The sequence below is a fragment of the Nerophis lumbriciformis genome, linkage group LG27, assembly GCF_033978685.3.
Source record: "Nerophis lumbriciformis linkage group LG27, RoL_Nlum_v2.1, whole genome shotgun sequence".
Taxonomy (NCBI): Eukaryota; Metazoa; Chordata; class Actinopteri; order Syngnathiformes; family Syngnathidae; genus Nerophis; species Nerophis lumbriciformis.
The window spans coordinates 29736662-29761849 of NC_084574.2; the positions used below are offsets into that span (position 1 = coordinate 29736662).

Genomic DNA, 25188 nt, shown 5'->3' on the forward strand with positions numbered 1-25188 from the left:
TGTTGTAAGGATTTATCCTGAAATCATTCAATAGTATATATTAAATACCGGGGCAGCACGGTGGCAGAGGGGTTAGTGCATCTGCCTCACAATACGAAGGTCCTGAGTAGTCTTGGGTTCAATCCCGGGCTCGGGATCTTTCTGTGTGGAGTTTGCATGTTCTCCCCGTGACTGCGTGGGTTCCCTCCGGGTACTCCGGCTTCCTCCCACCTCCAAAAGACATGCACCTGGGGATAGGTTGATTGGCAACACTAAATTGGCCCTAGTGTGTGAATGTGAGTGTGAATGTTGTCTGTCTATCTGTGTTGGCCCTGCGATGAGGTGGCGACTTGTCCAAGGTGTACCCCGCCTTCCGCCCGATTGTAGCTGAGATAGGCTCCAGCGCCCCCCGCGACCCCAAAGGGAATAAGCGGTAGAAAATGGATGGATGGATGGATATTAAATACCACATTGTCCAAAATAATTTATCCTAAAATTACCGTATTTTTCGGAGTATAAAGTCGCTCCGTAGTATAAGTCGCACCGACCGAAAATGCATAATAAAGAAGGAAAAAAACATACACGTCGCACTGGAGTATAAGTCGCATTTTTGGGGGAAATGTATTTGATAAAACCCAACACAAAGAATAGACATTTGAAAGGCAATTTGAAATAAATAAAGAATAGTGAACAACAGGCTGAATAAGTGTACGTTATATGACGCATAAATAACCAACTGAGAACGTGCCTGTTATGTTAACGTAACATATTATGGTGAGAGTCATTCAAATAAGTATAACATATAGAACATGCTATACGTTTACCAAACAATCTGTCACTCCTAATCGCTAAATCCCATGAAATCTTATACGTCTAGTCTCTTACGTGAATGAGCTAAATAATATTATTTGATCATTTTACGATAATGTGTTAATAATTTCACACATAAGTCGCTCCTGAGTATAAGTCGCACCCCCGGCCAAACTATGAAAAAAACTGCGATTTATAGTCCGAAAAATACGGTATTTAATATTGTTAAATAAATACCACATTGTCTGATGTCAATTATTCTAAATTCATCCATTTTAATTAAATAAATAATCCAATCCACTTTTATTTATATAGCACATTTAAACAAAATGTTTCCAAAGTGCTGCACAAAAATATTAAAAACAAGATTGAAATACTGTTCTTAGCTCCACCAATGACTGAATAAAAACAAAATAAATAAATAAATGTAGAAACAATATAAAATAAATATAATTAAAAACGATTTTAAAGGGTAAAAGTAATTAAAACAATAAATAAAAATAAAAATGTAAAAACAAAGAGGACCACACAAGCCACGTAGTGTTAAAAGCCAAAGAATAAAAGTGGGTCTTAAGACGAGACTTAAAACACTCCACTGTGGGAGCAGTTTGACCATGGAGGGGCAGAGTGTTCCAGAGCTTAGGGTCGACCACAGAGAAGACCCTGTCTCCCCTGGTTTTAAGTCTGGTCTTGGGCACCACGAGCTGGAGCTGGCTCTCGGACCTCAGAGCGTGCGCAAGATTGTAAATTTGAATGAGGTCAGAGATATAATGAGCTGTGCCAGTCCATGCAAAGCTTTAAAAACAAACAACATTTTAAAATCAATTCTAAAATGAACAGGGAGCCAGTGCAAAGTGTCTCAAGAGTTGGGGTTATATGCTGGCGTTTCCTGGCCCCTGTTAAAAGTCGTGCTGCCGCGTTCTGGACTAACTGCAACCGGGAGTGAGCTTTTTGGCTAATGCCAGCATAAAGTGCATTGCAGTAGTCCAGGCGACTTGAAATAAAAGCATGCACGACTTGTTCAAAAAGGTTAAAAGATAAAAACGGTTTTACCTTTACTAAAAGACGAAGATGATAAAAAACGCCATTGACTTATTTGTCAAGTTTAAAATCGCTGTCTATAGTGACGCCAAGGCTGGTGACTTTGGGACGCACATCATTTTGCAATGGTCCCAAGTCAATGAGGGCCGGAAAACTAAAATTTCCGTTTTTCCCTCATTCATTAATTAAAAATTATGGGCTAACCAAGCCTTGATGTCGCATAGACAGTTGAGAAGAGGTGTCAGGGGGCCGTGGCCTTTTGAAATCGGCATATAAATTTGGCAATCTGCAAATAACAGTGTCTGATATAATTTATCCATTTATTATTATTGAGGGCTTCAGTGTCTGACACTATTTATCCTGGAATCATTCATTTATTATTCAATGATTGCCACATTGCCTGGTATATCCATCCATCCATCCATTTCCTACAGCTTGTCCCTTTCAGGGTCGCGGGGGTTGTTGGAGCCTATCTCAGCTGCATTCGGGCGGAAGGCGGGGTACACCCTGGACAAGTCACCACCTCATCGCAGGGCCAACACAGATAGACAGACAACATTCACACTCACATTCACACACTAGGGCCAATTTAGTGTTGCCAATCAACCTATCCCCAGGTGCATGTCTTTGGAGGTGGGAGGAAGCCGTAGTACCCGAAGGGAACCCACACAGTCACGGGGAGAACATGCAAACTCCATACAGAAAGATCCCGAGCCCAGGATCGAACCCAGTATAATTAACATAAATGTATTTGTTATTATCTAATGAATGCCACCGTGTCTGATATAATTAATCCTATTGAATGAATACCACACTGTACCTTCTGAACCTATTCATTTATTAATATTTAGTACCACAGTGTCTGACACCATTTATCCTGAATTCATTTATTTATTAATCAGCTGTTGCCACAGTGCATTATATTTATCCTAAATCTAAACTTTAAAAAAAATCTGTTAAATTTACAGTAAAATATTGGCAACTGTGGTTGCCAGGAATTAAAAAATACAGTCACGATGTATAGAAAGAACATTACGGTATGTTGATTTTGAATCTGTTCATTTTATAGTTAACTGCTTTTGCTTACGGTAAATTACTATGAATAAAACGGATATATCGTTAACCTGTTTACTAGAGAAAACCTATAGAATTTACGGCAAAATACTGGCAGCTGTGGTTGCCAGAAATTCAACGTAAAACAAATTAGGGCCAATTTTAGTTTTGCCAATCAGCCTATCACCAGGTGCATGTCTTTGAAGGTGGGAGGAAGCCAGAGTACCCGGAGAAAACCGAACGCAGTCAAGGAGAGAACATGCAAACTCCACACAGAAAAAAGCCTAGCACGGGAATCGGACCCAGGACTTCTCACTGTGAGGCACGAACGCTAACAACAGTACCACAGTGCTGCCCTGTCACAGATACTAGTATCTACAAAATGCCCGTGTTTCCGAGACGTGTGAGCGGTACATGAGGATTTTAACTTGAAAGTATTTGTACAACCTTTCACTGGACAACTCACAACATGTTCCTTCAGGTGAGCTATTAAAAATGAACCTTAATTGCTGCATATCTGTTAAATAGCTGCTTGCAACCAGTTCCAACACACACACTTAAACACACAGCGTGGTTCATTTCCATGCAGTTTGCAATGAAGCACATAGACATAACCTCTCAATGTCTGAAACCACTTGCCACAAAATGTTGTTAACCAAAAGTTAACTAGGCTAATGCTTTAACACAAATACCTAAAACAATTAAGGTATGCTGTAAATTTGAATGTATAATCTGCAAAATCTTAAACAGGATAAAACATATATTTTAGAGTATTTGCTTGCTTGTGACGTTACAGTATTAGCGAATGTATTCTACAATTTTTCATTGTTTTCAAAGTAAAATCAAGTGTTTTCTACATATGATAATCATAGTAATTTAGGTTATCTACTGTTTCTTGGTTTGCAGGAATCCACTACATTTACTACTGTAAAAAAAAACTTTGTTTTTTCAGTGTTTTACTGTTGCTATTTAACTATTGCTTAATGCAGTTTTTACGGTCATTTTTCACAATATGTATTATTATTTAATCAGTGACACTGTGACTGATATCATTCATCCAAAATTAATGGTTTACCATTCCATGAATACCACACCGTGTGATAACATTTATCCTGAATTCATTTATTTAATAATAAAGAATGAACGCCACATAGTCTGATTTAATTTATTATGCTTTATCAAATACCAGTGTCTGATATCATTAATCCTTGATTAATACATTTATAAGTATTTATTAAGGCACTGTCAATTACATATCATATAATTATTTAGTTATTGATTTACAATGTTTCTGTCAATTTGATGTACTATTTTATAGTCCGCATTTAATTACCCATTTTACAAGAATGCTTTTAATCCTGTAATTATTCTCATTGTTATCTCGTTAAGGTGTTTCTCTCCATTCTATCCTCATTACTTCTTCCATTACTGAATAAGCTGTCAACACACAGTATTATTTATTATTAAATTATGTTCTTTACTTATTAGTAAATAGCATTATGTCAACAAGTGAAGTGCAGGAAGTAAAAAGAGGCAATGCACAAGCCGTAGATGGAGTAAGACATCATGATTTTAGCTCAGTGCCCAATAAAGCATATGGAAGTTTCCCGGGTAATCTACTTACTTCCTTTTAATCATGAATACCTTCATTAGCAGGGGCTGTGAAACTAAGATCCATGACCCCTAGTACAACACGAAGTACTCGTGAGCTCTTATTTAACAGTATGTTTATTTTAATGGTTGCACTTTGCAGAACTGTACTGAGATGTGACTGAAGTACTTGAATATCTCTATAAAAAGGTTACATACTCACATATGCACGGTTCAGACCTTTAAATAACCTTTGTTTGCTTAGTTCAGCCATTCATTTCCTGTTTGCCAAAACCTTTCAGCCTAATGACAGATTTACTGGCACAGATGTCAAAGGTTATTAGTGTGATTTATACTTCTTTTTTCAGCAGTCCTCCAAACACCACGAGTCCAGCTCGTGAAGTCATGATGACATCGTTATTGGCAGGCAATGTGTGACAAACATCTGTAAATAATGTATGACTCTGTCAACACACTGTAGTGCCGTATCACAGTGAATTAAAGGCACACCCACAATCAAATGGTCAATCCCTAACTGTGGATCGGCATTCACTCTTTTAAATTGAAACTGAAATCTTTCATGCACTAATTCTGATTTTTGTTTTCTCAGTGTTTTTCTTACTCTCCATAAATGAAAATACTTTTTTTTTTTTTTTACATTATACATTTTATAAGGGGGTGAGATGTCCACTAGGATGGACAACATGTGTTATAAGGTGAAATTGAAAATATACATGTTTAATGTGTTCATATATTCCAATGCTATGTGTTGTATTGTTCAATAATCAGATGATCATATCTGCGTGATGGGGCAGGACAATATAAGAATTGCTTCTTTCTGCTCCTTTTCGAACAAACAGTGTCAAGACGAGGACTACGGTGTGTTTGTTTTCCCGAGATGCAAGTAAAGCTGGATGTGGCATGGCGTGAAGGTAAAGACATTATTTATTTTACACTCAAGGCGGAAGTACAAACTTGACTAATGAAACAAAAAAAACTTGCACGTGGGCAAAAAACTATGGACATGAACAAAAGTCGCTAACTGTGGCATGGATAGAAAAAAACTTACTTGACATGGCATGAAGCATCAACTGTGATAGCCTGGGTAACAGGAGTAATCATGGCATCCATTGCATTCGGTGGGGTGGGGTTACCCACATATGCGGTCCTCTCCAAGGTTTCTCATAGTCATTCACATCGACGTCCCACTGGGGTGAGTTTTTCCTTGCCCTTATGTGGGCTCTGTACCGAGGATGTCGTTGTGGCTTGTGCAGCCCTTTGAGACACTTGTGATTTAGGGCTATATAAATAAACATTGATTGATTGATGAAGTGCGCAGAGGTAAACAGAGTGAATGTCGCCAGGCCGACCAACAGAAAAAGACAGGCTTTAAATAACAGTGACATGATTGGTGACAGGTGTGTGAGTCCAAACATGGAACAGGTGAAACTAATGGGTAACCATGGAAACAAGACCAGGAAGTGAAAAGGCAGGAACTAAAAAGAGTCCAAAACCCAAACAGAACACAACTTAAACAAAACATGATCCAGACATGACAAACAGATTGTTTCTTGTTTTTAATTTCCTTACATTACATATGTTTTGGTTTCTTCAAATGATGATATTATATTGGAGATGTTATTTTTCTTCTTTGAATAGTAGTACATTTCAAAGGTGCAATATACACATCACATCTTTCATATAATCGACACTATTACCGTTTTTAAAAAAACAAACTATTTTCATAACATGGTCACTACTGCCTAGTTTCTCTTTTGTTATATTATTATTTTTACTGTTATATTTTTATTCTTATTGTTACTTTTTATTTTTATTCTTATTGTTATATTTTATTTCCATTTATACCCCCATTATTTACTTTTTAAATTCTATCTCAATTCTGTACACTGCTGCTGGAATTTCAATTTTCCTGAGGGAACTCTCCTGTAGGAATCAATAGGGTACTATCTATCTACCTATCAAGTAGTTTATTTATTAAGATGTAGATGAAGTAGGGCTGTAACAAAAAAATCGATTTTCTTATTTGTAACGATTCTTATTTGATTTTAAAAAAAACAATGATTTTGATGTTGATGTAGATGCCTATATCTGCTGTACAGATTTACTTTCCAAAAGAGAAGTGTGGGATACTTCTCTTGTTGCCTTATTTGTATTTGACTTGATTAAATGTTTGGATGTAACTTTACTAAACAAAACCAGTGTTCTTTGAAGTAATATAGACATTTATCAGAGCTGTTTGTCTATTTTATGGAGGAATGTAGTTCATCATAGAAATGGCACCCAATGTTTTTAAAAATGTATTGATTTTGAATCGAGAATCGATTCTGAATCGAATTGTTACCCACAAGAATCGAATGGAATCATGTGGTGCCCAAAGAGTATGTTTGCCTTGTTATAAGCTGAAACAAATAAGTATTGCAGAAACACTGAGCATCCTTACTTCAAAAGTAACTTTTTTTTAAATATATTATTTCCACAAAATATTGCAAAATGTTTACCAAAACTACATTTACATACATAACATCAGAATCAGAAATACTTTATTAAACCCCAAGGGGAAATTGAGATTTAAAAAAAAAAAAAAAATTTAATTAATGAATAACTTATTTTTAGTAAATAGCAGATGAAGTATTTTCAAAAATAGTACTCTAAAATTGTAGTCAAAATCTATAACCAGCTATGGATGATGTCCAATTCAGTGGGCACATAATTGATCATCTTTTTCTCCGAAGGTTTAGACTAGAGCAGGAGTCCAAAATCCGGCTCGCGAGAAGTGCCAAGTAAAAAAAAAAATTAAATATATATATATATATATATATATATATATATATATATACTATATATATATTTTTTTTAATTATTACTATTGAAAATCTGTCCTTTCTAATCCATTTTCTACCGCTTGTTACTCTCGGTGTCTCCTCGCCGCTCAGGCAAATCATATTGTCTAAAAATGACTTTTCCCAGCGATAACGTGACATCATCACACTTGCACGAGGAATATATATATATATATATATATATATATATAAATAAATATACACAGCCCGGCCCCTGGCCAAATTGTTTTAACCCAATGTGGCCCCCGAGTCAAAAAGTTTGGGGACCCCTGGTTTAGAGTGTTGATTGTTAACAATTAGTTGTTGTTTGATGTCCCATTTAAATTGAATTTACAGTTGGGAAGGGATTTATATGGCCCTATTCCTGGGTGAGAAGGAGAAAGGGGATTAATAATTTTGCAATGCAGTCTGCTGAAAATGATGGAAAGTGCCACTCTTCATAACAACTGACGCTGTGGTCAAAGTTGGAATTGCCACAAAACACATTCTAAGATATTCAACACATTACTGCCCTCTGGCTACTAAAGTTGCACCCCAATTCGTCCCGTTTAATGTGTCAGGTAAACCACGACGAATAGTAAAACACCTTCCTACTGTACAAGAGCTGACCAGTGGGTGGCAGTGTATAGCAAGACACGCTGGAGCGACTCATACATTTGTAGAAAACATATTTGGAATAGCTGTCCACTGTGAAATGGTCTGATAGAAAGTGGTTCAATGGCACTAGCTGCAGGGGGGAAATAGTTCTGCAGTTGTAATTCCAGCAGATGGCCTTGTCTCACAAGTCATGTCACTCAACCTTTTCCAGCAGGAAGATGCTTTGCACAAGACGTGATGTTTCGTGACAATACTGTATTCATGTAATTCCTTCTTAATGTGACTTAGGTTGAAAAAATCCCAGGCATTTTTGGGCTTTTAATATCCATTATTCTCAGGTCAAGAGTCTTGGAAGGCAAACGCTTTTGTTTGACAGGTATTCATAAAATGTGAAAGAGTGCCAACATGTTAGTCATAAAGACTATGATGTAACATGGTTGGGGGAAAATATAATCACTTTCAGCTGTCTAAAGTTGGCAAAAAAATATATATAAAATTGCCTCGTCTGTAATGAGAAGTCCACAAAGTTGCTCTTTAACAGCCAAGATGTTGGTATAATCTTCTTAATGACCCCCTGCAGGAGTGCCATCCTCTGAGATGCTGAAACAAAGCAATCACTTTAACTCATTAAAACTCTGGTTTGGAGTAATTTCCTTTGACATTTTAAGTCTTAAAACCCTAACGAGATGATTTTTTTTTCCCTAACAAAAGGAGCCTTATTTAATCTGCTTGAAGGGGCGTGGCCTCACACAGCCGCAGAGGACTCATTCATTTATTGTGTTGATACAAGAAAACACATTTAAAACTCTGGTTGCAGAATATTCCCCACAAGGTGCTAGATGCTCTCAACTTCCGACAGGAGTTAATTTAAAGCTGAAAACCACCTGCTGTGCTGTGACATGAACAATTCTTTTGTCCGATTTGTCAAAAGCTGCGGTTGGTTGCTATGGTAACTCGGCTGCCTCTGGCTTGTGTCGCTTTTCTTCCACACAAGAGTCATGGCAACTGTCGCCACAGACATGCAGTGGAGGCACTAACGCAAGAAGCATGCTTCACGAGGCCCGGTGGTGTGCAGGACGCCATCCTCACACAACCTTCACCATCTGATCATGTGCACTCAACAAAAAAAAAAGACAACATTGTGGTACTGTAAGAACTCTTATCTTTGTACAAGTCTGTCATGCACAATGGCTTTCATATTCATTTACTTTTTACATGACAACATTTAGAGAAGCTCATTTCCAGTCGTATTAAAACAAGAATCACGTCTTACATCCTGAGTGTTAGAAGGAACAAGAGAATCATCAACATGGAACACAAATGCGTAAAGTGTTATAGATTTTGGTATTTTTGTTCATTACTTGCAATGTGGGGACAACTTAACTCTGAAGTAGCATCAACACATGTGGCATGACTTCACAGGTGAAAAGAAGCTGCTATGGCTAGAAGTGATCATTCTCACACAAACTGTGTGCTTATTAGGATGATGCCACCTAACTTAAATATACATATATATATATATATCTTTAAAGTTTATTTTTTACGACAGTCAGTTCCTGCAAGCACACCAACAGGAAAAATACATTGCAAAATCGATGCAAGTGGAAATATAGTCAATGACTTTCCATCTATATGATGCTGTTGGATGGATCCTCTTATGCTTTGGACAAGGTGCTGGAGGGATGATTGTGTTTGGAAATGTTCTCTTCTTCTTACAATTCACAAATTCTCTCTAACAGATACATGGAGATTATACTTTACATCTCATTCCAAGGGAAAGGGGTCATTCCTTTCCCTCCACGGAAGCCAGGAGTGTCACTCTCAGAGTGTGGTGTCCTGATGGATGGACTGCAGACAGCCCAGCAGCTGGTAGTAAGGACTTCCCGGTGAAGCCACGGTCTCAAAGACGGACTGGAAGGCCCTGCGGTCCAGCTCCTCGTCGATCTGGTGCCGGTAGAAGTCCATGGCCACGAGGCAGAAGAGACTGACGTCCACCACTTCACTGGAGCCCATTCTGCTGATGATGTGAGGCAGTCTGGGAAAGGAGGGTTAAGGACAACACTTTGTGGCTCAAAACCCTCAGATCGAGGTTAAGTATTCATAATTAAAGAAAAATAATATTTACATGACACTGCATCTAAATACCGTATTTTTCGGAGTATAAGTCGCACCGGCCGAAATTGCATAATAAAGAAGGGAAAAAACATATATAAGTCGCACTGGAGTATAAGTCGCATTTTCTGGGGAAATGTATTTGATAAAACCCAACACCAAGAATAGACATTTGAAAGAACTGCGACTTATAGTCCGAAAAATACGGTAGCCATATTTTTCCAGAAGCTAAAGCTAATTGTACTTAACAGATTTGACAAAAAATGTTTTAAAACTGCCTTCTCGGAACTTGTCTTTTTTAAATAATACATTAATAACTTCAAACCTCAGACTTAATTTGTTATGTTATATTTACCGTATTTTTCGGACTATCAGTTTTTTTCATAGTTTGGCCGGGGGTGCGACTTAATACTCAGGAGCGACTTGTGTGAAATTAGTAACACATTACCGTAAAATATCAAATAATATTATTTAGCTCATTCACGTAAGAGACTAGACGTATAAGATTTCATGGGATTTAGCGATTAGGAGTGACAGATTGTTTGGTAAACGTATAGCATGTTCTATATGTTATAGTTATTTGAATGACTCTTACCATAATATGTTATGTTAACATACCAGGCACGTTCTCAGTTGGTTATTTATGCCTCATATAACGTACACTTATTCAGCCTGTTTGTTCACTATTCTTTATTTATTTTAAATTGCCTTTCAAATGTCTATTCTTGGTGTTGGGTTTTATCAAATAAATTTCCCCCAAAAATGCGACTTATACTCCAGTGCGACTTATATATGTTTTTTTCCTTCTTTATTATTCATTTTCGGCCGGTGCGACTTATACTCCGAAAAATACGGTAAGTAATTTTCAGTTACATTCCATTATTCCCTGCACAATTATATTTCGCCAGTAGGACAAAAAAAAATTAAAGTGGACCTATGATAAATGTTGACTTAATAATGTTGCAATGTTGGACACTCGTATTAAACAATGTCAAAGCATCAATTCATGATGTTTATGCTTTCTGCTGTGACCCTGCGCACAGTTTTGGATGCCTTTGTTGGTGGGGTTTCACAGTCTGGCTACGTTGGCTTCAGAGCGAGATGGATGTGCTTATTAAGAAATGAAGTCAAGCTCGCAGCGAGAAGGGGACTAGCTCCTCCCCCTCTGCTTCAGGCTGTGAGGAAACAGACAAAAAAGGTAAGAAAGTATTACTTTCATCTAGTCTAAACATGCGACATGCAGTGATAGAAATGCTGCTAAAAGCAGCTTTTATTAATAAAGATTCTGAATCAACGTGAGGGTTTGCAGGTCTATTGGGTGAATCGATATATTGTTTATAAAGTTTATTTCCGACCATGTCTTTGAAAAAAAATAGCAGTGATGTCTTCAAGATATCATACATTTAACTATACTCAAACAGGTTATAAGAGTGACTGTGGAGCCAATGTTACACCAAAATCATATCCAATACATATTATCGAGAACAGGCCTGGGAAATTATTTTGAGAATTGGGGGCCGTACATCTACTTTTTAGGAATACTAATACAAAACCTCACAATAATGTCTGAATCATAAAAACGTTATGACAGACCGCCTTAAACGGAATGGAATTTTAATTTTTTTATACTGAACGAGACACCCAGAATGTACATGAAAATAAAGAATGTGGGATTTACAATATTATCTATGAAGGATAAAACACTGAATATTGACAACATATGAACGTCACACTCCCTCTCCATCAACATATTTTACAATCAAGCGAAACGCAACAAAAATGCAACAAACACAGCAAAATATGAATGCGAAGGGTAAAAAAATAAAACCACCTACAATCTGATATATCACTGAGCTTCAGAACTTTGTTGTAAAAATCTCCTTCCGTGTCTGTTCCTGACACCCGCATTTCAGGCTGACACTCTGTGGAAACGCTCCCTACGCCCACACTGCTTGGTGCCTCGTCTGAGCTGCTGTGACTTGGATTACCATAGTAACTAATTAGATGACCATAGTAACTAATTAGATGACCATAGTAACTAGTATATCATGCAAAAGCGCAGATTCCAACCATTTAAATACTTTGTATGGTTCAAAACTTACAGTCATTTGAAATCATCACTGCACATCATAAAGGCAGCTACACTTTCCATCTTAAAGATCTAAAAAATATATTTGGGAATGTCCAGCGGGCCAGATTGAAAGGATTAACAGGCCGCATGTGGCCCCCGGGTCTTAATTTGCCCAGGTCTGCTCTAGACCACCAGGAAATGTTGTAAATGTAGATTAAAACCATCATCCTTTACACTAAATACAATTGTCTGTAAAATAAAATGGTAATACTTGTATGTATGTATGTATGTATGGTGCAAAGAAGGGCAAACAATGCCAATAAATTATATATTCAACACTTTTACAAGTGACAAGTTTATGTGAGTGTACAGTAACCGTAACTAAATTACTAGCATTGGATTACCTGTCACTACAGTCAAAGATGAGGACTTTATACAAATCATAGAAACACCAATAGGAAGCTGACTGTTCTAAAGAAAACTAAAATACACAGTCTGACTTTATCAAGCTGAAATACAAAAAAATTAATGGAAAAATGCCAGAAATATATTTACTGACATGTAGAGTAAAACTGACTAAGGGCATCATTCCTGACCATAAATAAATACATTTGTTTAAACAAATGCTTTGCAGCCTAAATAAAGGTGCTTTCAAGGAAACTTCAAAGATGCCTTATCCGCTATACTTCATATTTTAGTCAACTAAATTTACTGGAATTTTAATTTACTAAAAAGTTGTAAAATGTAGTCGATGTAATCCAGACTGAAACTGCATCAATTTAGATCAGTGGTCCCCAACCTTTTTGTAGCTGCGGACCGGTCAACGCTTGAAAATTTGTCCCATGGACCGGGGGAGTGGGGTTATTTTTTATTTTTTTGTCATAAAGAAATACAATCATGTGTGCTTACGGACTGTATCCCTGCAGAGTGTATTGATCTATATTGATATATAATGTATATATTGTGGGCAGCACGGTGGAGGAGGGGTTAGTGCGTCTGCCTCACAATACAAAGGTCCTGAGTAGTCTTGGGTTCAATCCCAGGCTCGGGATCTTTCTGTGTGGAGTTTGCATGTTCTCCCCGTGACTGCGTGGGTTCCCTCCGGGTACTCCGGCTTCCTCCCACCTCCAAAGACATGCACCTGGGGATAGTTTGATTGGCAACACTAAATTGGCCCTAGTGTGTGGATGTGAGTGTGAATGTTGTCTGTCTATCTGTGTTGGCCCTGCGATGAGGTGGCGACTTGTCCCCGCCTTCCGACCGATTGTAGCTGAGATAGGCTCCAGCGCCCCCCGCGACTCCAAAGGGAATAAGCGGTAGAAAATGGATGGATGGATGTATATAATGTGTTTTTTATGTTCCATCCATCCATCTTCTTCCGCTTATCCGAGGTCGGGTCGCGGGGGCAGCAGTCTAAGCAGGGAAGCCCAGACTTCCCTCTCCCCAGCCACTTCGTCCAGCTCCTCCCGGGGGATCCCGAGGCGTTCCCAGGCCAGCCGGGAGACATAGTCTTCCCAACGTGTCCTGGGTCTTCCTCGTGGCCTCCTACCGGTCGGACATGCCCTAAACACCTCCTTAGGGAGGCGCTCGGGTGGCATCCTGACCAGATGCCCGAACCACCTCATCTGGCTCCTCTCGATGCGGAGGAGCAGCGGCTTTACTTTGAGCTCCCCCCGGATGACAGAGCTTCTCACCCTATCTCTAAGGGAGAGACCCGCCACCCGGCTGAGGAAACTCATTTCGGCCGCTTGTACCCGTGATCTTGTCCTTTCGGTCATAACCCAAAGCTCATGACCATAGGTGAGGATGGGAACGTAGATCGACCGGTAAATTGAGAGCTTTGCCTTCCGGCTCAGCTCCTTCTTCACCACAACGGATCGATACAGCGTCCGCATTACTGAAGACGCCGCACCGATCCGCCTGTCGATCTCACGATCCACTCTTCCCTCACTCGTGAACAAGACTCCGAGGTACTTGAACTCCTCCACTTGGGGCAAGATCTCCTCCCCAACCCGGAGATGGCACTCCACCCTTTTCCGGGAATTTTTTTTTTTTTTTTTTTTTTTTTTTACTTCTTGTGCGGCCCGGTACCAATCGGTCCGGTGGTTGGGGACCACTGATATAGATGACTAAAGTTTCACTACAACTAAAGCACATTTTCATTGCAAGACACACCGTATTAAAAACTGCTGAGCCAAATAAGTGCTTCCGATAAACTGTTTGGCAGCAGCTGTATCATCAGTCTTTTTTTTGTTAAATAAAAAAAAAGAAAAAGTGACACATGAAGGTACACAATATCACTATTTGCGCATCTAATTGCCGTCGTTTTATATTACCTCTGGGTTGTGATTTTATTTTGTTCCATCCGTTTCCTGTTTTGTGGTGAATGCATTCCTTTTTCTCCTGTCTGCAGTCTGCAGCTGTTTGTAATCAGGAAACAGTATACTCTACCATCCTGAGTGTAACATGTACAGTATGTTAGATGCATTTTCAATGCTTTTCTTTTTCTTTGAGTTTTGCTCTGTGAGAGTCTGGTTAAAAACACTTTTTCCTCTCACTGCATCCTGGGGTCACCTTTGGTTGTTTTGAGTTGAGTTGAGTTTGAGTTTTTTGAACATGCATGCATACAACATGATACATCACAATTTCCAGTTTCTCTATTCAACATGTTCGAAAAGGAATAGGAAGAAGCGGAGCTTATTTAATCCTACCCCTTTTCCTTTACATAGAAGTTGCTACATTTTTTGTTCACTTCCTGTTCTCAATTTATTCACAATACACTCCATAAGTAATAACATTAAACATAAATAAATAAATAATAATGAGTGAAGTAAGTTATATTTTATGTGGTGAGATAAATCAGATTATCTAGAAAATGAATGAATGGATGAAATAAATTCAGAATGTTTATCATGGTTCTTCTTTGTACTTTGTAAACACTTTAAATTAGAAGAGTTTCTTGAAGTGGATTATGTTAGTAATGAAGTGAATTATATTTATATAGCGCTTCTCTCTAGTGACTCAAAGCACTTTTACAATATCTAAGTTACATTTAAACCAGTGCGGGAGCAGGTGGGTAAAGTGTCTTGCTCAAGGACACAACGGCAGCGACTAGGATGGCGGAAGCGAGGGTCGAACCTGGAACCCTCAAGTTGCTGGCACGGCCACTCTACCAACCGAGCTATACCTAGTACATTGTTTGATTGCTTTGCAGTTGTACTAAAAAAAAAAACCTCAGACTGAGTCACCAACATGGAAGATTCTTTTTGGGCACTCGAATCCAGGGAATGATACGTGGGCAAATTTAAAGTGGGCTCCATGTTGGGCCATATGATAAATCAGCCGGTATACAAAAACCGGGGGAAAATCTTGGCGAACCAAATGATACAAAAAGTGGGGTGTGCGAAAACCGAGGTATGTTGTTTCCTTTTCCATACAAGACTTTCTCTTGGCTTGTCAATCACTACATGACTTGGTAAGGATACAAGGCTGAGATCCACTGTGAGGTGGAGGCAGAGACAAAGAAGCAGGAGAGGCTCCACATGGCCATGGCCACAGGTGTCCTCTGCGTGAAGTTGGACAAGGAGAGCAGCACCCAGTCCCGCACCATGGATGATTGCCCCGTTGCATGGAGGGTCTGAAAGACCTGAGCACCGCATGAATGTAAAGTGATGAACATTTTCACATGACATGTGTCCTCACTACAAACCTTGTAGACTACTGTGGCCATGAACTGTGGATAGGGTTGCTGGTTGGACAGAAATTCCCCGATGACCTTGTTCATGACATCCTGAGGTGGGAAGAAGTCGTCTAGGAACTGCGGTAGTATCCTGGACACCACCCGAGCTTCACTGGGCAAACCCTTGCGGATTCTGCGAAGAAGACGGCCGAGTGGTGGGAAGAAGTATTTGCAGCCAAATGGCTGGTCAGCAAAATACGAAAGACTTCTACATAAAAAAGAAACAGATGTTTGTGTGTGGGAGTTCATTCTACCTGTCAAAGAGCACGGAGACCCTCTCCATGGCAACAATGATGGACTCGCTGTCTGGGGCTTGAGGGTCTGAGTGTGCGTGGCGAGCGGCGGGGCTTGCTTTCTCCTTGCCTGGGGAGAAACCAACATGACCCGCCGTGACGCCCACCGCCTCCGCTACAGCAGAGCCGGAGTCAACCTGACCTTTAACCCCTGTGACTTCTGAACCCGACGCGAGCACCGCTGAGAGGACGACAGGGAGGGGTGGCACCAGTTAGACCAGTGGGAAATGTCAGCCTTTGAGCAGGGACACGGGTGCAGATTTAAATTGCCCATTCAGGTAACGTTGGGAAAAAAGCATAATGGTGAATTTCTGGGGCCGGCTTCAGTTTCATTATTATTCCAAGAATGCAATCGCTGCTGCTTCAAGGATTATGAGATTTGCACTAAAATATATCCGAGTACATTGCATACTCTAAAGCAGTGGTGTCCAAACCAAGTGCGGCCCGCCGGCGTATTCATTTTGGCCCACGCGTCATGAGCTCAATAAGGAATCTGGCATGCGGGGTGCCTCCAACTTCATTTTAAATATCTGACAGCATAACTGTTGCTACTTTGCTGCTAACTTGTGGACACTGTGAGTAATTCAGGGTAATAACCATGAATTGCACTTTGAAATGTAAACATTTGTCCAAACAACCTTTCTCACTCATGGCGCAAATTTACACAAAAAGTCAACACACATGGTCACAAATAACACAACCTGCTCATTGAAATTTGTGGATAATATAAAAAAACATCCACATACAAACATCATTCAAAACCACACCCATTTAAATCCCCTGTAATGCATGATGGGAAAAATGAAAAACACTCTCTCCACACTTACACATGTTTGGCTCATTTTAACTGCTTGGTTTTTCTGATTGATTACAAACCTTTAAGGAGGTCGTCACGGAAGTAAACAAGGTAGAAGTGGAATTTTCACATACCGTATTTTCCGGACTATAAGGCGCACTTAAAATCCTTTTTTTCCCTCAACACTCGACAATGACCCGTATAACCCGGTGTGCCTAATGTACGGAATGATTCTAGTTTTGCTTACAGACCTCGAAGCAATTTTATTTGGTACATGGTGTTATGATAAGTGTGACCAGTAGATGGCAGTCAAACATAAGAAATACGTGTAGACTCCACTATGATGGCAATATGATTCACGTAAACAACACCAACATTTTATATGTTCCATTGAAAATATAGAACGTTAAACATGGCACTCAAAAATCTATCAAAAATGTTTTAGTATGACTTTGGTAAGCTATGAAGCCGCATCGCTTGATGTGCTTCAACATACGAGTATTATCATTACGGTGTGTGTATAAGGTAAGACATATTATCTGGCGTTTTGTTTCGCAATATTATGCAAAAGCCACTTTTCTTACCTTCTGGTACCTGCTGATCTGTATTTGGGATCTGCATAAGTCCTGAAAAATTGGGCGCGTCCGCCTTTGTAGTCCGTACCGACACCGTAGCTTCTTCTTTTTCTCTATCTTCTTGTTCTGGGACATTCATCCTCAGCTGTTGCCATTTCTAATATAAAGTAGTGCAAAGTTCTTACTTATATCTGTCAGTAAACTCGCCATGAAAGCGCTAAAACATACCATTGTAGTGAGAGTACATCGTTCACCGAAGGAACTTTAGTTATTAGAGAGTTTTTCACGGGATACATTTCCGGTGTTGTTGTTTCCGGGTGAGGAGATGCTGCTCCGTTATTGATTGAAGTAAAGTCTGAATGTCATTAAAACAGTTAGCTCCATCTTTTGACACTTCTTCCACTCCCGTCCTTGCACGCTACACCGCTACAACAAAGATGACGGGGAGAAGACGCTGCCGAAGGTGAGACACGTAAATAAGACCGCCCACAAAACGGCGCATCCGGAAGCGACTGTCAGAAAGCGGCTTAAAGATGATCTGTAAAACATCATCTATGCAACATTTTGACCAAAGAACCACCATTACATGTTATGTAGACCACAAGGAAGTGTTTTCACTTTAGAAAAAATAAATAATAAGATGACTCTTTTAATGCGCCTTATAATCCGGTGCGCCTTATGTATGAAAAAATATCAAAAATAGACCATTCATCAGCAGTGCGCCTTTTAGTCCGGTGCGCCCTATGGTCCGGAAAATACGGTACTCTTAATATCCAATTAAATAAATAATTAAATTAATCAATAATTATCTAGCCATTAATATAATATACATACACACACTCATAAGTATATGCTTTATATGTATATAACATGCAGTGTGCTTTCGGCCCCCGGCCAAATTCGTTTGGCGCAATGCAGATGCGGCCCCAAGTCAAACGGTTTGGACACCCCTGCGCTATAGCCTGTCGTGTGAGCTGAACGCTTACTTTACAGCAAAGCACAAAAAGGTCAGACCAAAGTGTTGCATATCTCCTAGCCAGCTCTTCAAGGTGTTTAGTGGCCGCTCAGTGCAATCGTTAGTACGGGTCTAAGTCAGGGTTAAAGGTAGGCTACAACTAAAGGTATCTTAACCACAAACTACATGCAGGGAGCTAGCAGGTGTTTTAATGTGATTTAAATGAGTAGTTGATGCACCAGGTTTGTTGCGCTACCTAGTTACCATGCATGCTAATTAGTAGTGGGACGGGGAGGCGGGGTGAATGAGATGAATAAGTCTGCAAATTCAAACTTACATGCAATTAGACATATTTTAGTATAAGCATTAACGTAGGTAAGCTTTGGATTTCAGAGTCCCATGCAGTATATTGTCATGCAAAACTTAATAGATGCAATGAGTGACCTAACAGTGGATTGTCAAGGAGAGTTGGCCAGCGTGATGCATACAACAACGTTTGCAGTATTAGATCTGCACAAGGATGGATTTAAAACCATGCTTACCGGTGTACATGCAGGTGAGCATGAGGCCTAGGGCGGCCATAGCTCTGTGTGGAGACGGCATGTTCACTCTGTCCACGCTCAGCTTGACCAGCGCCTCTCCATCCATACGAGACAGCTGCTCAGAGAGCAAGAGGCGCTCCAGGCCCCGGAGAACACAGTGATAGATCACTGAAGGGGTCGCGTCCTCGCTTGCTGACACCATCACACTGCACACCTGAAAAACAGAAGTAGGAATTAGTGTGCAGAGCACCAAGAAATAACCAAAAATAAGAGGATGTGAGGTACATTTAAATAACCAGCAATACTATTACAAATTGTGGGATTAGTAATACAAAAACTAGGGCAGTCAAAGTTTATGCTATAATAACAAGTTAACCGATATTTCCTTTAAAGGACACAATTTCTTCTTGCAGCATGGGCCACGCTCCAGTCGATGCCAAACCAGAAGCAAGAAGAAACATCAAGTAGGTATTGACCAAAAAAGGGGCACACTGCATGACAAGCACAGCACCAAAACCCAGGCAGGTGGCTCCCGCGACGAGACCAGCATAAGCCACCTCCTTCCACCGTCACTGCGAGCCAAGTAAAGGTAATCACAGCCACCAGCGTACTGTGGGCGGAGAATACTCCATGTGCAATGTCTGCAGGAATCAGGGCTTCCATTGTTGCACGCACTTCTGAAATGTAGTTTTCTGTGAAATTTTGCAAAGCAGTGAACTAAAGACACGATTGTTGGTATGCACGTCCATTAAAATCCCAAGAGACGAGGAAGAGGAGTAATATCAGAAAGTAGTGCTCGCTACCATGTCCCACCACTTCTTGAGTGCTCACCCACACGCTCTTCGGAGCAGACATCGAAGCACGCTCTTTCTTCTTAATCTTCTACGCCCAATAATTCCATTCAGAAAATGTAGGCTTTGACTGCATAAAATCCTTCAAAATGCCACAATGCAACAATACTGAGACCTACTTGAATTGGAGCCATGTTTACTTTTGTTAACACTGCAGCACGTGTGAGGTCATGATGGCATGTCTGCATGTGGGTCACTTTAAACGTCACAGTTTTTGTTGTAATGTGAACCGCTACATAAAAAGATTGCATCCGAATTGGACATCCTACCTTGCAGTGTGAATGTAGCCTAAGATGGCGGAAGCTGGATTTGTACTAGTAACCCTCAAGTTTCTGGACGGCCACTCTACCAACTGAGCCATGTCACTCCAAGAGTGTGTTTGTTTGCATGAGAGACAGGGTGTGTTTGTGTGCGTATGTGTCTGTAAAAGAGTCTTTGTGTCGATTTTGTGTTGAGTTGTTTAAAAAAAGCATAATGTTTTAAAAAATCAGCACCTCCAAGTCCGAGTCCGTGGTTCTCGCCCGGAAAAGGGTGGAGTGCCATCTCCGGGTTGGGGAGGAGATCTTGCCCCAAGTGGAGGAGTTCAAGTACCTCGGAGTCTTGTTCACGAGTCAGGGAAGAGTGGATCGTGAGATCGACAGGCGGATCGGTGCAGCGTCTTCAGTAATGCGGACGCTGAATCGATCCGTTGTGGTGAAGAAGGAGCTGAGCCGGAAGGCAAAGCTCTCAATTTACCGGTCGATCTACGTTCCCATCCTCACCTATGGTCATGAGCTTTGGGTTATGACCGAAAGGACAAGATCACGGGTACAAGCGGCCGAAATGAGTTTCCTCCGCCGGGTGGCGGGGCTCTCTCTTAGAGATAGAGTGAGAAGCTCTGCCATCCGGGGAAGCTCAAAGTAAAGCCGCTGCTCCTCCACATCGAGAGGAGCCAGATGAAGTGGTTCGGGCATCTGGTCAGGATGCCACCCGAAAGCCTCCCTCGGGAGGTGTTTAGGGCACGTCCGACCGGTAGGAGGCCGCGGGGAAGACCCAGGACACGTTGGGAAGACTATGTCTCCCGGCTGGCCTGGGAACGCCTCGGGGTCCCACAGGAAGAGCTGGACAAAGTGGCTGGGGAGAGGGAAGTCTGGGCTTCCCTGCTTAGGCTGCTGCCCCCGCGACCCGACCTCGGATAAGCGGAAGAAGATGGATGGATGGATGGTTTTAAAAACAAACATTTGCATAAAAGTTTGGGAAATTAAAGTAAAATATACTTTTGTAGCACTTTTTTTTTTACAAAAGTCTCAAAGCGCCTTACAGTGACAAACCCATACATTCAAGCATGGTGGGAGTGAGGTGTGTGAAGGGTCTTACCCAAGAACACAACACCAGTGACGAGGATGGCGGAAGGTGGAATTGAACCATAAAACCCTTATGTTTCTGTACGGTCGCTCTACTTGCTGAGACACTCTGCCCCGCCCCACAAACGGTTTAAGGTACACTTATTAATAAAGATGAAAAAAACTGCTACCTGCAGTTAGTTATGAGTTAACTACAGACAATGTAATTAATTGCGGTCAAACAATTTTAATTGACTGACAGCCCTAATAAAAACCCTTATTAATAGCACCACTATTACTAGTAATACATGTAGCAGTGGTGCAGCAACCCTGAAAGAACCAATTATTTGGCATCAAATCCTTTTAATGTCACAACTTAGAAAGTCACGCCATTTTGTTTATGTTTAGGTCGTATTCTATTATGCAAAGAATGAGGTTGTTTTTTGTTTTTTTTACCCCCAATCTACAAACACCTTACATGTCTGTAGGCTTACCTGTATCACACCAGCCATGAACTCAGATCCTACATCAAGAGGGTAGTTTTCCATCATGTAGAATGCCACAGCACACATCACTAGGACATGCTGTTGGTTATGCAGGTTTACACAGCTGTAGAATACAAAGGGGGAAATAATTAGTTTTTACACCGCCATCTTGGCCATGGTTATTTATTCACATGACACCAAGTGACTCTGCAAAGAGATGTTATTGAGAATGAGTCATAAAAAAAGAATATATGGCAACACTAACTGAGCAATAGCCCTGAGGTTGGACAGCAAGTATTCTGAGATGGTTGGGATCAGTTGCTTGGCCGTATCATCTAGAAGGTCACACTCCAACACATACAGAACCCCATGAAGAGCACCCATGCGACTGGGAAGATGCGTGCTGCGCAAGGTTGTCTCTAACAAGCGACACACTGGTTCTGCAATAACTTTGTCCTGAAAAAAACAAAATAAAAATAAGCAAGGTCAAAAGTTTACCATCCTACAAAATATTCATATCACATCAAATTGATGCAGGGTCCAAGTCTACCATCCAGAGCCCAGAAAACTTACCATGCCCAACACAGCAGCAGCTTTGCAGATAGCAGGCACCAGGTACTGATTGAGGATCTCATCCTCTGGTGGGTGGAGCTTCTGTAGCTCCATCAGAGTGGAGAACATCATGTCAAACTGGTTCCTCTCTGTGAATAAGTCGGACACCGCCAGTAGCTGCCAAGAACAGTAAGATAGGAGCAGATGGTAGTAGTCAGCAGTCTGGTAAAACAAGCCAGCTCATAAATAAATGTGATTCCAATATGTGCAATTGCTTACCGATCGGACCACTTCGCTGACAAGTATGGTTGGAGTCTTCCTGTTACTTGGCGAGCCTTGGATAAGCCACTGGCTGTAGAGCTCCAGAAGAAACTGGGAACACGAGTGAATGTCCACCCCTGCACGATGTTTACTAAAGCACAGGTAGATGTAGGTCAGGTGCAGGGTTAACACTTTCACTTGTCCTGCATAATTTTCAGCTGCTACAGAGACAAGTTATCACATAACACACTAATACATTCCCCTGTCCTCATCATTTTTTGATATTGTTCTTTCCTACTGTTGTAACTTGCATTTACTCTAATTGTTTCTATGTTTATTACTGAGACATTTGATGTGCAGCCCATGGTCATAACCATTTTATATACCGGGAGATGGCATTATAGCAACATTATTAGCATGACAAACTGGAGTTACAATGTTAAATTCAGCGATCCCCAAATCAATGTTCTCTTTTCTCTAACACTTCCTGTAAAAATCTTCATTTGTTTCTAATAAATCACTGAAAAACACAACCCGGAGGAGAGAATAAGATAACGCCCGCAGTCCAACACTAGCAAATGTTCTCTCTAAGGCAGGGGTGCTCACACTTTTTCTGCAGGCGAGCTACTTTTCAATTGATCAAGTTGTGGGGATCTACCTCATTCATCTATATAATTTATATTTACTTATTTATGAAATATATGTTTTTGTTAACAAGGTAAAGGTGTTTAATGATAATGCAAGCATGTTTAACACATATAGTTAATATTGTTAACAAGTTAAAGGTGTTTAATGATAATACAAGCATGTTTAACACATATAGTTAATATTGTTAACAAGTTAAAGGTGTTTAATGATAATACAAGCATATGTAAGACATATAGTTAATATTGTTAACAAGTTAAAGGTGTTTAAAGATAATGCAAGCATGTTTAACACATATAGTTAATATTGTTAACAAGTTAAAGGTGTTTAGTGATAATGCAAGCATGTTTAACACATATAGTTAATATTGTTAGTAAATTAAAGGTGTTTAATGATATACAAGAATGTTTAACACATATAGTTAATATTCTTAACAAGTTAAAGGTGTTCAAAGATAATACAAGCATGTTTAACACATATAGTTAATATTGTTAACAAGTTAAAGGTGTTTAATGATAATACAAGCATGTTTAACACATATAGATTCCTTTCTTTCATGAAGACAAGAATATAAGTTGGTGTATTACCTGATTCTGATGACTTGCATTGATTGGAATCAGACAGTGGTGCTGATAAGGTCCGCATTTTCGAATGGAGGAGAAAAAAAGTCCTCCTTTCTGTCCAATACCACATGAATGTGGTTGGTTTTTGGCATCTTAATTGTCCAGCTTCCATACTCCTTTGTATACACTTTACAATAAATACATTGTCGGAAAACTCCGTAGCTTGCTAGCTTGTGCACGCCAGCTTTCTGAGACTCTTATTTTGTTAGCGCAGGCAGGATGAAGCAGAGCTTTTATTGTGCAACTGTGCAGTCGGTCTTTGGAGTTTTGACGACAGGTACGGCGCCAGAGTCTGTTGAAATAAAGTGTTTCTCGCCTTCCTGTCGGTAATTTTAATGAGCTGGCAGCAGCCAGCGTCATCTCAGAAGACCCTCGGGTGCCGTGAATGTCAATCAAGTGACGAAAGTGACGTCATAGTGAAGATTTATGATCGCTCATTTTTAGGACAATTTTTTTAATGCCTGGCTGGTGATCGACTGACACACCCTCCGAGATCGACCAGTAGCTCGCGATCGACGTAATGAGCACCCCTGCTCTAAGGTGTGTGCCTGCTCTCTCTCGCGACATAGTCAATTGGAAGCAGTTGGTTGCAGAACTGCTTTTATCAGGTATTGTCACATGGGGCGATGCTTCGGCTTGGAGCAGAGAAACGCAGTGCCTTAATGTTGCCCAGAAGATAAGATGAGAACAAACAACCGCAGCACTTTTAACCAATTTGCATTCACTCCCAAAAATAAACTTTCCAGGATAACTCAACAGTTTCCAAGACATTTTAACTCTTCCTTTTTTCCAAGTTACCACGCATGGTAACCCTGAGATGTGTGCAATATCAGCACATCTAGCAGTGGAAATTTGCACAACTAAATTACTCATCATACCGAGAGTTAATTGGTGACAAGGGTGGGGAGATGGGCGCAGGCGTATCCACTTCATCTTCCTCATCTTCACCCCATTCTTCCTCTCTCAGCGGGGTGATGTTATTACCTAACCACACTGAATGGATGGACACCTGGAGTCGTGAAGAGTACAAGAAAAATGCGCTGAAAATCTTCCAAAACAGAATGCATGTAAACAAACTTCCATAGTCATCCAGGTAGCTTTTACCTGTCCCAATTTATAGTCCATGTTTCCCATCTCCCGCTCTGTGTTGATCTGAAGCAGCAACTTTTCATGACTTATCAACGTTCCTGCTAAAAGGAAATAGTTTTTACTCAAACAAGCAAAATGGCTAACATTTAATACAAACAGAAATGCTTGTTACCTGCTGAGGCTGCTGACAAAGAGGGCACCGGGTCCCAAGCATGGTAGGGGTGGTGCGTGGGAATGTTGTCTTTCTTAGAGACAAGAGCTTGTATTTCCCTCTCAACCTCGCCCCTGATAACTGCCAGTTTCCTTCCAAACCTGGGCACAAATTCAAAACATTAACAAAAGCACA

At 40.3% G+C, this 25188-nt stretch overlaps 2 protein-coding genes across 11 annotated transcripts in view; both read right to left on the bottom strand.

The window, feature by feature from the left end:
• rgs12b (regulator of G protein signaling 12b) overlaps positions 1 to 6127 on the bottom strand; it is a 137566-nt gene extending 131439 nt beyond the window's left edge. Inside the window, exon 1 of the mRNA XM_061988201.2 lies at positions 5543 to 6127. The gene's annotated coding sequence lies outside the window, so the exon portion shown is untranslated. The remainder of the gene's footprint in view (positions 1 to 5542) is intronic.
• Positions 6128 to 9076: 2949 nt separating this feature from the next.
• The window catches only part of htt (huntingtin), a 63124-nt gene continuing 47012 nt past the window's right edge, over positions 9077 to 25188 (bottom strand). For 5 of the 10 annotated variants that reach the window (XM_061988196.2, XM_061988193.2, XM_061988191.2 and 2 more), the window contains 12 exons: positions 25015 to 25154; positions 24858 to 24943; positions 24632 to 24762; positions 22504 to 22636; positions 22246 to 22401; positions 21938 to 22128; positions 21682 to 21796; positions 19015 to 19228; positions 16108 to 16327; positions 15824 to 15986; positions 15600 to 15760; positions 9077 to 9966 (listed from right to left, as the gene is read on the bottom strand). In XM_061988196.2, the coding sequence (XP_061844180.1) occupies positions 9753 to 9966; positions 15600 to 15760; positions 15824 to 15986; positions 16108 to 16327; positions 19015 to 19228; positions 21682 to 21796; positions 21938 to 22128; positions 22246 to 22401; positions 22504 to 22636; positions 24632 to 24762; positions 24858 to 24943; positions 25015 to 25154 (1924 nt within the window). In that variant the 3' untranslated portion in view covers positions 9077 to 9752. The remainder of the gene's footprint in view (positions 9967 to 15599; positions 15761 to 15823; positions 15987 to 16107; positions 16328 to 19014; positions 19229 to 21681; positions 21797 to 21937; positions 22129 to 22245; positions 22402 to 22503; positions 22637 to 24631; positions 24763 to 24857; positions 24944 to 25014; positions 25155 to 25188) is intronic. The other 5 variants (XM_061988192.2, XM_061988189.2, XM_061988194.2 and 2 more) reach the window with 3 other exon arrangements.